Here is an 11,968-nt window from a genome sequence, read left to right on the forward strand (position 1 = left end):
TAACTAATAGGAAGTGTTGTTGTTTTTACACATTAGTCAATATTGTGAATTATTTGTCAAAATGGGGGAATTACAATTTTTTTTGGTTTTTGTATTGAAGTTTACACACCTTGAGTTATATGTAGGTATGTATTGAGTGATGTATGAAGGAGTGTATTGTTGCCTTGTTTGTTTTGTTTTGTTTTGATAAATCTCACCAGATTGGGTCTGCTGGATGATTGGGATAATTTCCTGATCCTTTGACTGCGATGAGGTTGACAGTGTGATAAGGGGAGTATAAGCTCATTTGGGAAAAGATGTTTCAACAGAATGTGTTGTTATTTTCTTCAACATTTGTTTTAGAAATTTGCATTAAGAATATTGGTAGAAGTAATAATTTGTCATATAGTCAATGCTTGTCTGGATTTCCTGGATCAGAAATGAACTGAACTGAATTGTTGTTCTGATTTGTCCTCTCGAGGTTAAGGTGGAAATGGTATCTAAATGCACGAAAGGGATAATTTGACCAAACAGGGTGTGGACCTCAAAACCCCCTCTAACCGGCTGAAGAAATGGCGTTCACTACAGCCCTGTCCTGCATCACTTCTATCGAGAGACCTGAGTCCGAGCCAGCAACCGGTGTACAGCATCCAGTTCTCTCATATTGCTGGTATACTGGTTGGCAAATGAAAAAGAGATAATAGGAGTTGTGGTGGGGTTCAGGTGAGACATTATCATGGGCCATACACTTTGAACTGTGAAGCTATCTGAAGAAGGAAAATGAAGAAATGCCAGAAGATTGAGTGCCGGAGAAGGGAGGGGGTTGGTCAACTGTGCCCGTAATTGATTTAGACTTATCTGAAATTGTTATTTGGTGTATCAGGTTGATGGGGGAGGTCTACAGTGCTAAATGTATAGTTATTTAGGGTAAGAATGCATTGAGATACTGATCTGTAATTATAACGCTGACGAGAGAGTTAATTGGGTTAATCATAAGGTGAATATATTGTATGTTAATATGGATGTACATTCTGCCAGTGTTGATGTATGTTAAATTGAGGGTTTTCATTTTGAGTGATAGAACCAATGTGAATCACTGAGCTATGTCATTCAACATTTTGGTTGGATAATTAATTTGGTTTTGAAATATGATTTGGAAACGAAATTTTTTTTTTAAACTGACTGATTGATTTGAGTAAGTTTTGGTATGTTAACCTCCCTGGGCAAGGTGGGACGTTTGCGTTATGTCAGGAGAATACCCTGCCAAAAATAATCACACAGCCATTTTCAAAGCATGCATACATGTCACAAAAACCAAAACCACAGCTAAATGCAGCACTAACCTTTGATGATCTTCATCAGATGACACTCCTAGGACATTATGTTATACAATACATGCATGTTTTGTTCAATCAAGTTCATATTTATATCAAAAACCAGCTTTTTACATTAGCATGTGATGTTCAGAACTAGCATACCCACCGCAAACCTCCGGTGAATTTACTAAATTACTCACGATTTAACGTTCACAAAATACATAACAATTATTTTAAGAATTATAGATACAGAACTCCTTTATTCAATCGCGGTGTCAGATTTTAAAATAGCTTTTCGGCGAAAGCACATTTTGCAATATTCTGAGTAGATAGCCCGGCCATCAAGGCTAGCTAATTTGACATCCACCAAGTTTGGCCCTCACCAAACTCAGATTTACTATAAGAAAAATTGGATTACCTTTGCTGTTCTTCATCAGAATGCACTCCCAGGACTTCTACTTCAACAACAAATGTTGTTTTTGTTCGAAATAATCCATAGTTATATTGAAATAGCTCCGTTTTGTTCATGCGTTGAGGTCAGTATCCGAAGGGCGCATTTCGTGAAAAAAAAATGACAAATATGCCATTACCGTACTTCGAAGCATGTCAAACGCTGTTTAAAATCAATTTTTATGTGATTTTTCTCGTAAAATAGCGATAATATTCCAACCGGGCGACGTTGTATTCGTTCAAAGAGAGAAAGAAAAAAATTGAGTCCTCTCGTGCACGTGCGCTCCAGTGTCAGTGTTCCCTGCCTGACCACTCACAAACACTCCTGCTGTTTTTCGCCCAGAGACTGCAGAGCTCTCATTCCACTTTCTGACGCCTTCTTAGAGCCAATGGAAGCCTTAGAAAATGTCACGTTACAGCAGAGATGCTGTATTTTTGATAGAGATGCCCTAGAAGGACAACAAATTGTCAGACAGGGCACTTCCTGCATGGAATCTTCTCAGGTTTTGGCCTACCATATGAGTTCTGTTATACTCACAGACACCATTCAAACAGTTTTAGAAACTTTAGAGTGTTTTCTATCCAAATCTACTAATTATATGCATATTCTCGTTTCTGGGTAAGAGTAGTAACCAGTTTAAATCGGGTACGTTTTTTTATCCGCCCGTGAAAATACTGCCCCCTATCCCCAACAGGTTAACTATATGAGTGGAGCAATTAATGTATTATGGATTGATTGTTTAGATTGTTGTTATGCTAATGATGACATGGGTAAAGAAGTTGTGTACTATGTTGAGACTATTCTCAGCAAGCCTTGGTAAAAGGAGGGGTAAACTCTGATCCTGAGAGTGAAACTCATCTTAATCGATTTGATTTATATCCATTACCAAATTGAAATGTTTAATGATAACACTCAGGAACTATAGCAGGTTTATGCTAATGGCACATGGAGTCCATAGGTGATGCCTTATTGTCACGTCCTGACCAGTAAAAGGGGTTATTTGTTATTGTAGTTTGGTCAGGGCGTGGCAGGGGGTGTTTGGTTTGTGTGTTTCGGGGTTTTTGGGTTATGTTCTAGTTTTTCTATTTCTATGTTTCTATCTAGCTTTTCTATGTTGGTTTTGGTAGGACCTCCAATTAGAGGTAGCTGGTTGTTGTTGCCTCTAATTGGAGTACATATTTAGTTGGGTTCGTTTTCTCTTGTGTTTTGTGGGTGGTTGTTTCCTGTTTAGTCTGAGCACCTTACGGGACTGTTTTCGTTGTTTGTTTTGTGTAAGTGTTTTTTTCCTTCTAATAAAAAGAAGATTGGCAATATACCCGCTGCATTTTGGTCTACCTACAGCGACGCTTGTTACACAACCACCCACCAAAGAAGGACCAAGCAGTGGAGGAAGGAGCAGCAGGAAAACTACCTGGAGTCGTGGACATGGGAGGAGATATTAGATGGTAAAGGACCATGGCACCAGGCTGGGGAGTACAAGCGTCCGAAGGAGGAGCTGGAGGCAGCTAAGGCAGAACGACGGAGGTGTGAGGCATTATATCCTCCATTTCAGGAGGAGAGGAGGCAGCCCCCAAAATGTTTTTTGGGGGGGCTTACGGGGAGTTTAGTTGAGTCAGGGGGAGCCCTGACCTAACTACCCGGGCATACAGGAGAGAGCCGTGGAGGAAAAGGGAGCCAGTCATGGAATCAAGCGAGGAGCTTGACGCGAGATTCCGGAGAGAGGTACTTGCGGAAAGGGCACAAAGGGGCACCTGTGTTTATTATGGGGAGCAACGGATCAAGCAAGCACCATGTTATGCAGAGATACGCACGGAATCGCCAGTGCACAGCTACAGTCCAGTGCGCTTGGTGAAAGCTCCTCACAGGTGTCATGCTAGAGCTAGCATCGAGCCAGGACCAGTGATGCAAGTTGCAAGCATCAGACCGCCGGTGAGGGTTCATGGCCCAGTGTATCCTGTTCCTGCTCCTCGTACTCTTCCTCCAGTGCGCCTGCCCAGTCCAGTACGTCCTGTTCCTGCTCCTCGCACTAGCCTTGAGGTGCGTGTTACTAGGCTGGCGCCTCCAAAGCCAGCCCCACGCATCAGCCCTCTAGTGCACCTGCCCAGTCCAGTACGTCCTGTTCCTGCTCCTCGTACTAGCCCTGAGGTGCGTGTCAATAGTCTGGCGCCTCCAAAGCCAGCCCCACACATCACGCCTTCAGTGCGCCTGCCCAGCCCAGTACGTCCTGTTCCTGCTCCTCGCACTAGCCCTGTGGTGCGTGTCACTAGTCTGGCGCCTCCAAAGCCAGCCCCACGCATCAGGCCTTCAGTGCACAGTTCCCGTCCAGAGCTTCCGGCGACAGTTCCCCGTCCAGAGCTTCCAGCGACAGTTCCCCGTCCAGAGCTTCCGGCGACAGTACCCGTCCAGAGCTTCCGGCGACAGTACCCCGCCCAGAGCTTCCGGCGACAGTTCCCGTCCAGTGCTTCCGGCGACGTCCCACAGTCCGGAACCGACAGAGACGTCCCACAGTCCGGAGCCGGCAGAGACGTCCCACAGTCCGGAGCCGGCAGAGACGTCCCACAGTCCGGAGCCGGCAGAGACGTCCCACAGTCCGGAGCCGGCAGAGACGTCCCACAGTCCGGAGCCGGCAGAGACGTCCCACAGTCCGGAGCCTGCAGAGACGTACCTCAGTCCGGAGCCTGCAGAGACGCACCTCAGCCCGAGGTCTCCAGAGACGCACCTCAGCCCGAGGTCTCCAGAGACGCACCTCAGCCCGAGGTCTCCAGAGACGCACCTCAGCCCGAGGTCTCCAGAGACGCACCTCAGCCCGAGGTCTCCAGAGACGCACCTCAGCCCGAGGTCTCCAGAGACGCACCTCAGCCCGAGGTCTCCAGAGACGCACCTCAGCCCGAGGTCTCCAGCGACGCACCTCAGCCCGAGGTCTCCAGCGACGCACCTCAGCCCGAGATCTCCAGCGACGCACCTTAGCCCAGAGCCTTCAGCAGTGGTCTACAGCCATGAGCCTTCAACGGGGGTGGGCAGGTTAGAATGGGGACTAAGCCCAGAGCCAGAGCCACCTCCGTAGTGGGAGGATTAGGGGAGGTGTAGCACGGGAGCCGTAGTTGACGGTGGCCACCCTCCCTTCCCTCCCTTTAAGTTTGGGGTTATTTTTGTGAGGTTTTTGTGTTTTGTGTTTGGGGGGGGGTACTGTCACGTCCTGACCAGTAAAAGGGGTTATTTGTTATTGTAGTTTGGTCAGGGCGTGGCAGGGGGTGTTTGGTTTGTGTGTTTCTGGGTTTTTGGGTTATGTTCTAGTTTTTCTATGTTTCTATCTAGCTTTTCTATGTCTATGTTGGTTTTGGTAGGACCTCCAATTAGAGGCAGCTGGTTGTCGTTCTCTAATTGGAGGCCATATTTAGTTGGGTTAGTTTTCTCTTGTGTTTTGTGGGTGATTGTTTCCTGTTTAGTCTGAGCACCTTACAGGACTGTTTTCGTCGTTTGTTTTGTAAGTGTTTTTTTCCTTCTAATAAAAAGAGTATGATCAATATACCCGCTGCATTTTGGTCTACCTACAATGACGCTTGTTACACTTATACATAGTGGGAACATGATGCTTGTTCTGGGTTATGTTCATTAGGCACTAAATGGAATACATGTCTTTTTAAACCTTGTAATTTTACTTTTAAGTTGAGAGAATTCTCAAAAAGGGGGAATGTGATAGAAAAATTACATATTTACCTGATTTGTTTGATATTAATAGTTAGCAATTAATACTTAACAAATAGGAGGATATTTCTGTCCTGTTAGTGTCTTTGTTTTCATGGGCTCCACTCTAGTTCCCTGCAGCTAATCAGGGCGTATGGTCACTGGAGATGGCTTGAGCTGACAAATGGGTTAAAGACTGCATTACAGAGACAAGAATGTGTTTTACTAGAGATAGCTTAGGAGTAGAACAATCCTTCATTGTCTTAAAATCATCCTTGCATCTGGGAAACTAAGCCAGGGTGGGGTTAAGACAACAACCCACGTGCAGATAATGACAGGATGAACCCAGAGTGGCTTATGATGCCCCAATCTGCATGAGGGGGGTTGAACCAACCATAACTGAGCATTGTTAGTGTCAGCTATATATAGTACTCTGCATTTGTGTAAAGGTTAGGTTACTCGGTCCAACACTCAAGGGTGATCAGCTCCTTCGTCTTACTGACGTTGAGGCACCACACTGCTACTACACTACCACACTGACCTCCTCCCTGTAGGCTGACTCATCATCACCGGTGATTATACCTACCACTGTCATGTCATCAGCAAACTTGATGATGGTGTTGGAGTCATGCGTGGCCACACAGTCGTGGGTGAACAGGGCGTACAGGAGGGGACTAAGCACACACCCCTGTGGGGACCCTGTGTTGAGGGTCAGCATGGCAGAGGTGATGGTGCCAACTCTCACCACCAGGATCCAATTGCAGAGGGAGATGTTCAGACCCAGAGTCCTAAGCTTGGTGACGAGCTTGGAGGGGAAAATGGTGTTGAAAGCTGAGCTGTAGTCAATGAACAGCATTCTCACATGCCTGATGGTAAATCGGCAATCAAAATAAACGTTTTACCACAGCAACCATGTTATTTTTGGGAAGCACATTTCATTCTGAGTTCGGACATACAGTGCCTTCGGAAGGTATTCAGACCCCTTGACTTTTTTCACATTTTGTTACATTACAGCTTTATTCTAAAATTGATTAAATTGGTCTTTCCCCTCATCATTCTACATACAATATCCCATAATGACAAAGCAAAACCAGGAAAAAAATGTGTTGCTGATTTATGAAAAATAAAAAAACTGATATCACATTTACATAAGTATTCAGACCCTTTACTCAGTACTTTGTTGAAGCACCTTTGGCAGCGATGTTTACATGACTATTGCATAATCTGTTTAATATCAAATTATTACTGTGCATGTGAACATACTCACTGTCGCCTGTAGTACTGTAACCCACGTACCTTGATCAGTAGGTTCCCCTTCTGTTTCAGTGGACATGATGCCTCTGTTCACAGTTCACATATTTGCTTGCTGTGAGCACATGCATATTTGTTATGCTTGTTACAGAGAAGGGGGACTTCATTGCTCTGGATCTGGGAGGCTCGGCCTTCCGCATCCTGCGAGTGAAGGTGTCCCATGAGAAGAAGCAGACAGTTCAGATGGAGAGCCAGATCTATGACACTCCAGAGGACATCATCCATGGCAGTGGCGCTCGGGTACGGGATACCTTTCAAACTCTTACTGTATATAAATGTCTAAGAGTCTAGTGGCCAGGGAAATAAATCAGAAATGTGCATTACAGTCTCTCCTTGTGCACAGATTGCTTTCGAGATAACCATCCCTAACTTAATTATTTTCCTTTCCCTTGCAGCTGTTTGACCATGTTGCAGAGTGCCTGGGTGACTTCATGGAGAAGCAGAATATCAAGGATAAGAAGCTTTCTGTCGGCTTCACCTTCTCCTTCCCCTGTGCACAAACCAAACTGAATGAGGTGAGAGAATGAACAAGCCAATAGTACTGTACACCTGAGCTTCAGTTATTAGCTTTGTTTTTTTATTTTACCCCCCTTTTTCTCCCCAATTTCGATCTTGTCTCATCGCTGCAACTCCCAACGGGCTCGGGAGAGGCGAAGGGTGAGTCATGCGTCCTCCCGAACATGACCTGCCCAAGCTCGCTCCTTAACACCCACCAGCTTAACCCGGAAGCCAGCCGCACCAATGTGTCGGAGGAAACACCATTCAACTGGTGACCGGTATCAGCCTGCAAGCACCCGGCCCTCCACAAGGAGTCGCTAGGGCACGATGAGCCAAGTAAAGCCCCCCGGCCAAACCCTTCCCTAACCCGGACGACGCTGTGCCAATTGTGTGCCGTCCTATGGGACTCCCGTCACGGGCGGTTGTATTAGCTTCAGTTTTGAAGACAGATCATATCATACTATCAGTGATCTTTAGTCTAGCTGCCTGTTTGTCTTTTGTAGAGTTATTTGCTCACTTGGACAAAACGCTTTAAAGCCAGTGGAGTTGAGGGAATGGACGTTGTGACTCTTCTGAACAAGGCCATCAAAAAACGTGGGGTAGGTTTGATGTTTTTAAGCACGCTTGCCTAATGCAATGACAATGAACCCACTGGGCAAAACTACTTGAATCAACATTGTTTCCACATCATTTTAACCAAGACATTCAATATGATGATGTTGCATGAACGTGGATAACTGATTGGATTTGTAAAAAGTAATCTACGTAAGGTCATTTTTATTTCACTCAACTTTTAACCTAAATCCAATGATAGGGTGAAATTGTTGGTTGATTTCACGTTAGTTGACAACTCAACCAAATGTAAATCAAAACTAGATGTTGAACTGATGTCTGTGCCCAATGGGAAGTTCAGTCATAAGCAAATCTGTTGCACCATGGTTGTATAATTGTAACCCTGTGCTTTTCAGGACTATGACGCAGACATCATGGCAGTGGTCAATGACACAGTTGGAACCATGATGACCTGTGGCTTTGATGACCAGCGTTGTGAAGTTGGTATCATCATAGGTATAAAATCCATTTACCTCCCACCAGACCATTAAAGGACATCCCCCCCACCCTCCCCCAGAAGAAGTTGGTGCCACTATTTCAATGTAATTTCCTGTCTTAGAGAGAAAATGCACGTTTAGGTTCCACCTCTGAAGAATGATAAAGGCTACTTACACATATTCACGAATTGGGTGTAGGAATTTCCACGTGGAGTTAAACATCAACAAATAGGGCACCTAGCTTGCTAACCATATCTAGCAGGCTAATGTTGTCTGGTGTTGCTGTTTTTTTAACTACACTGTATTCAAAAGATTAGCCAGCTCGATCGATGGCTAGTTCTGGAGTTGGATTTGTCATAAGCATTGATTTAGGGAAAACTTCGCCACAGATGAAACCACTGGTCTATCTTTGACTTCGCCATCTAAAAGTTTTGACATCTTCCATAAATTGCGGCCGCAAATCCACCATAGAAATAGTTCGAAAAATAAGATGAAGCTCAGATAATATCCATAACTATAGAAAAATAGCTGATATGCGTTTTTCTACATTGTAATGGACATGGTGCAACTTTTCGTAGGTAGGCTGCTGACAGGCTTTGGCTGCGATACAGCAAAGCCAAGTCAGCCCTTGCTCATGGTTCTCACATGGGAAGTGAAATGATAGGCTACAATGACTTTGCTCAAGATCATGCACGCTGCAAATTACATGTAACTAACACATTTCATGTAACTAACAAATTACATGCACCCTTAAATTGTTTCTCCATGGCTCAGGTGGCAAAGTGGAGACAAGACTGTGTGGCTCATGTCAGTCACAAAGAGGAATAACTTTTCTGCTGTTTCTGATTAATTAACAATGCCATGCTGGTGGGTGGTAATATTCGAATAAAAACCAACCCTGAAACTAAACGTAGGCTGAAAATAATTGTTATGTCATATCATAGGAAATGACACCACATTCACACGGATTTGCACAAAGTGGGCAGTTCGGATTTGTCACTTCAAGCCAATTTGACTAAAACTATGACTTATTGACTTACATCGTTATGCACCATCATGGGTAAGCTCTGGACATTGTTTTTCAGCTTGAAAAAGTGGATTTCTACCGGTGTGGGTGTTTAATTATATTTATTCCAAAATGTTCAATCATTTTGTCAGAACAGATAGTGCTGTGTTTGGTTTCAATGTGCCCCTGCACCCTTTTAACCTATTTTTGTTCAAGCCGAGCTGAAGCTCATTGGGTACACTTTTACTTTTGCATTACTCACAAGTTTTTTGTTGGTGTCTCCTCAGGCACAGGTACTAATGCTTGTTACATGGAGGAGCTAAGGCACATTGACCTGGTGGAGGGAGACGAGGGCAGAATGTGTATCAACACAGAGTGGGGAGCCTTTGGGGACGATGGAATGCTGGAGGACATTCGCACAGAGTTCGACAGAGAAATTGACAGGGGCTCTCTAAACCCAGGGAAACAGCTGTATGTCCCACATATTAATACACTATAAATCAGACCTTCCCAAATTTCTTTAAGACATGTAATAATCAGTTAAGTGCATTGATAGTAGTAGTCATCTTACATGTCACCTTTTCCCTCAGTGTTTAGCAACGTATTGTATCTTTTTCTCTCCAGGTTTGAGAAGATGGTCAGTGGGATGTACATGGGCGAACTTGTGCGACTCATCCTGGTCAAGATGGCCAAAGAGGGATTTTTGTTTGAGGGTCGGATAACGCCTGAACTTCTTACCAAAGGGAAATTTGAAACTAAACACGTTTCTTCCATTGAAAAGTAGGTGTCAATCAGTTTTCTGATTGTGTCATGTAGCCATTTGTAAACTGAGCACTGCTTTGGGACTGCACACCATTACTGTACACCTTTGTAATGTTATTTGCCACCACTGAGCTCATCTCTTCTCCGAACCTGTCACTGTCCAGGAGTAAAGAAGGCCTCACTAAAGCCAAGGATATCCTAGGTCGGCTGGGCGTGGAACCATCCGCAGATGACTGCATTGCTGTGCAGCACGTATGCACCATAGTCTCCCACAGATCAGCCAACCTCATCGCTGCCACTCTGGGCGGCATCCTCTCCAGGCTAAAGGACAACAAAGGGAACCCTCGCCTACGCACCACTGTGGGCATCGACGGCTCTCTCTACAAGATGCACCCGCAGTGAGTAGCCTATACCAGTAGAGGACCCCCTGGGTACAAGGTAGACTGTAACCAGCTCTTATTGTGCATCTTAATTGTGTATCTTGCGTTGAAGCTATGCAGTTCTGTCAAATGGCTTAGGGAGTACTACAATGGACTTTGAAAAAGAGACATTGATACAGAATACAATGTCAAAGTTATATTTTAGCTACTAGGGCCAAGAGCCTGTTGTGTTGAGATACATAAAAGGTTGAGTTACACGTGAGAATCCAAGGTCAGGATTTTTGTCTGACTGAGAATCACCCTCCCCATCTCCTCAGATATGCCCGGCGTCTCCACAAAACAGTCCGCCGCCTAGTTCCTGAGTCAGATGTCCGCTTCCTGCTTTCAGAGAGTGGGAGCTCCAAGGGCGCTGCCATGGTGACCGCCGTGGCCTACCGGCTGGCTGACCAGCGTCGTCAGATCACAGAGACCCTGGCTGAGTTCAGACTGACCAGTGACCAGCTGCTGGAGGTGAAGAAGAGGATGAGGACGGAGATCCAGAATGGCCTGGGGGAAAAGACCCATGACAGCGCCACCGTCAAGATGTGGCCCACATATGTACTCAGCACACCAGATGGATCAGGTGAGAGAAGTTCAACTTGGATTTAAACTAGTTTGCCAGGCTGTGATTCTACCAGTTGACCAGAGTGGTTTAGCTCTATGACAAAACATTTAGAGATTCATCCCATTAATTCCATTTGACATAAATGGGAATTTACCCCTCTTCTGCTCCCCCTGCTGTATATAACCATATCAACAACTTAAAAGCTCCTTATCACTCGTTAATGCTTTAACACGCTACTGTATGATCCAGGCTTCCATGTAAACATATGATATTGTGTATTTTTTTGGCTTAGCACTTCTTGCAGTGCCCTGATTAAAGTCAAAGTATTTCTAAGTCTAACACAATTACTTCACAGCACTCCCACATCTTCATGCAAGTCAAAACATCCAATATCAATGAGAAATTCAACTCGACACACTGTTTGTCACTAATTTCAAATGGCTATGACAGTGGCAACAAGTACAATGCGTTGTAAAACTTTTCATAAGCATTTAGGAACCCTTTATAATGTGTTATTATGTCTCATAAACAAATATATGGAAAATCAAACCATTATTATCTCTTTTTACTAAAGACAGTATTGTTATTTTGTTGTGTTTTCCAGAAAATGGTGATTTCTTGGCTTTGGATTTAGGAGGGACAAACTTTAGAGTGCTGTTGGTGAAGATTCGCAGTGGCAAGCGGCGAACAGTAGAGATGCATAACAAAATTTATGCTATTCCTATGGAGGTGATGCAGGGGACTGGAGAGGAGGTGAGTGAGTTTGGGAGTTTCCTGTGAGTATGGACATATATCTCATTCTGTACCAAAACAATGTCAGTTGTCTCACACATTTGAAAAGGAAGTTACTGTAAATGCAATAGCTCCTATTATAGATACAACAGGACATACGTTAAGCATATTCTAAGAGCCAACCTTGTGACCTGTG

The 11,968-nt window shown here is 44.5% G+C and overlaps 1 protein-coding gene across 1 annotated transcript in view; it reads left to right on the forward strand.

Moving 5' to 3' along the window:
• Window positions 1-11,968, forward strand: part of hk1 (hexokinase 1) — a 35,935-nt gene that overhangs the window by 17,932 nt on the left and 6,035 nt on the right. The window contains exons 3-11 of the mRNA XM_014213546.2: window positions 6,833-6,981; window positions 7,137-7,256; window positions 7,743-7,838; window positions 8,208-8,307; window positions 9,582-9,765; window positions 9,919-10,074; window positions 10,221-10,454; window positions 10,754-11,058; window positions 11,645-11,793. Of these exons, the coding sequence (XP_014069021.1) occupies window positions 6,833-6,981; window positions 7,137-7,256; window positions 7,743-7,838; window positions 8,208-8,307; window positions 9,582-9,765; window positions 9,919-10,074; window positions 10,221-10,454; window positions 10,754-11,058; window positions 11,645-11,793 (1,493 nt within the window). The remainder of the gene's footprint in view (window positions 1-6,832; window positions 6,982-7,136; window positions 7,257-7,742; window positions 7,839-8,207; window positions 8,308-9,581; window positions 9,766-9,918; window positions 10,075-10,220; window positions 10,455-10,753; window positions 11,059-11,644; window positions 11,794-11,968) is intronic.

The sequence above is a fragment of the Salmo salar genome, chromosome ssa01 (assembly GCF_905237065.1).
Source record: "Salmo salar chromosome ssa01, Ssal_v3.1, whole genome shotgun sequence".
Taxonomy (NCBI): Eukaryota; Metazoa; Chordata; class Actinopteri; order Salmoniformes; family Salmonidae; genus Salmo; species Salmo salar.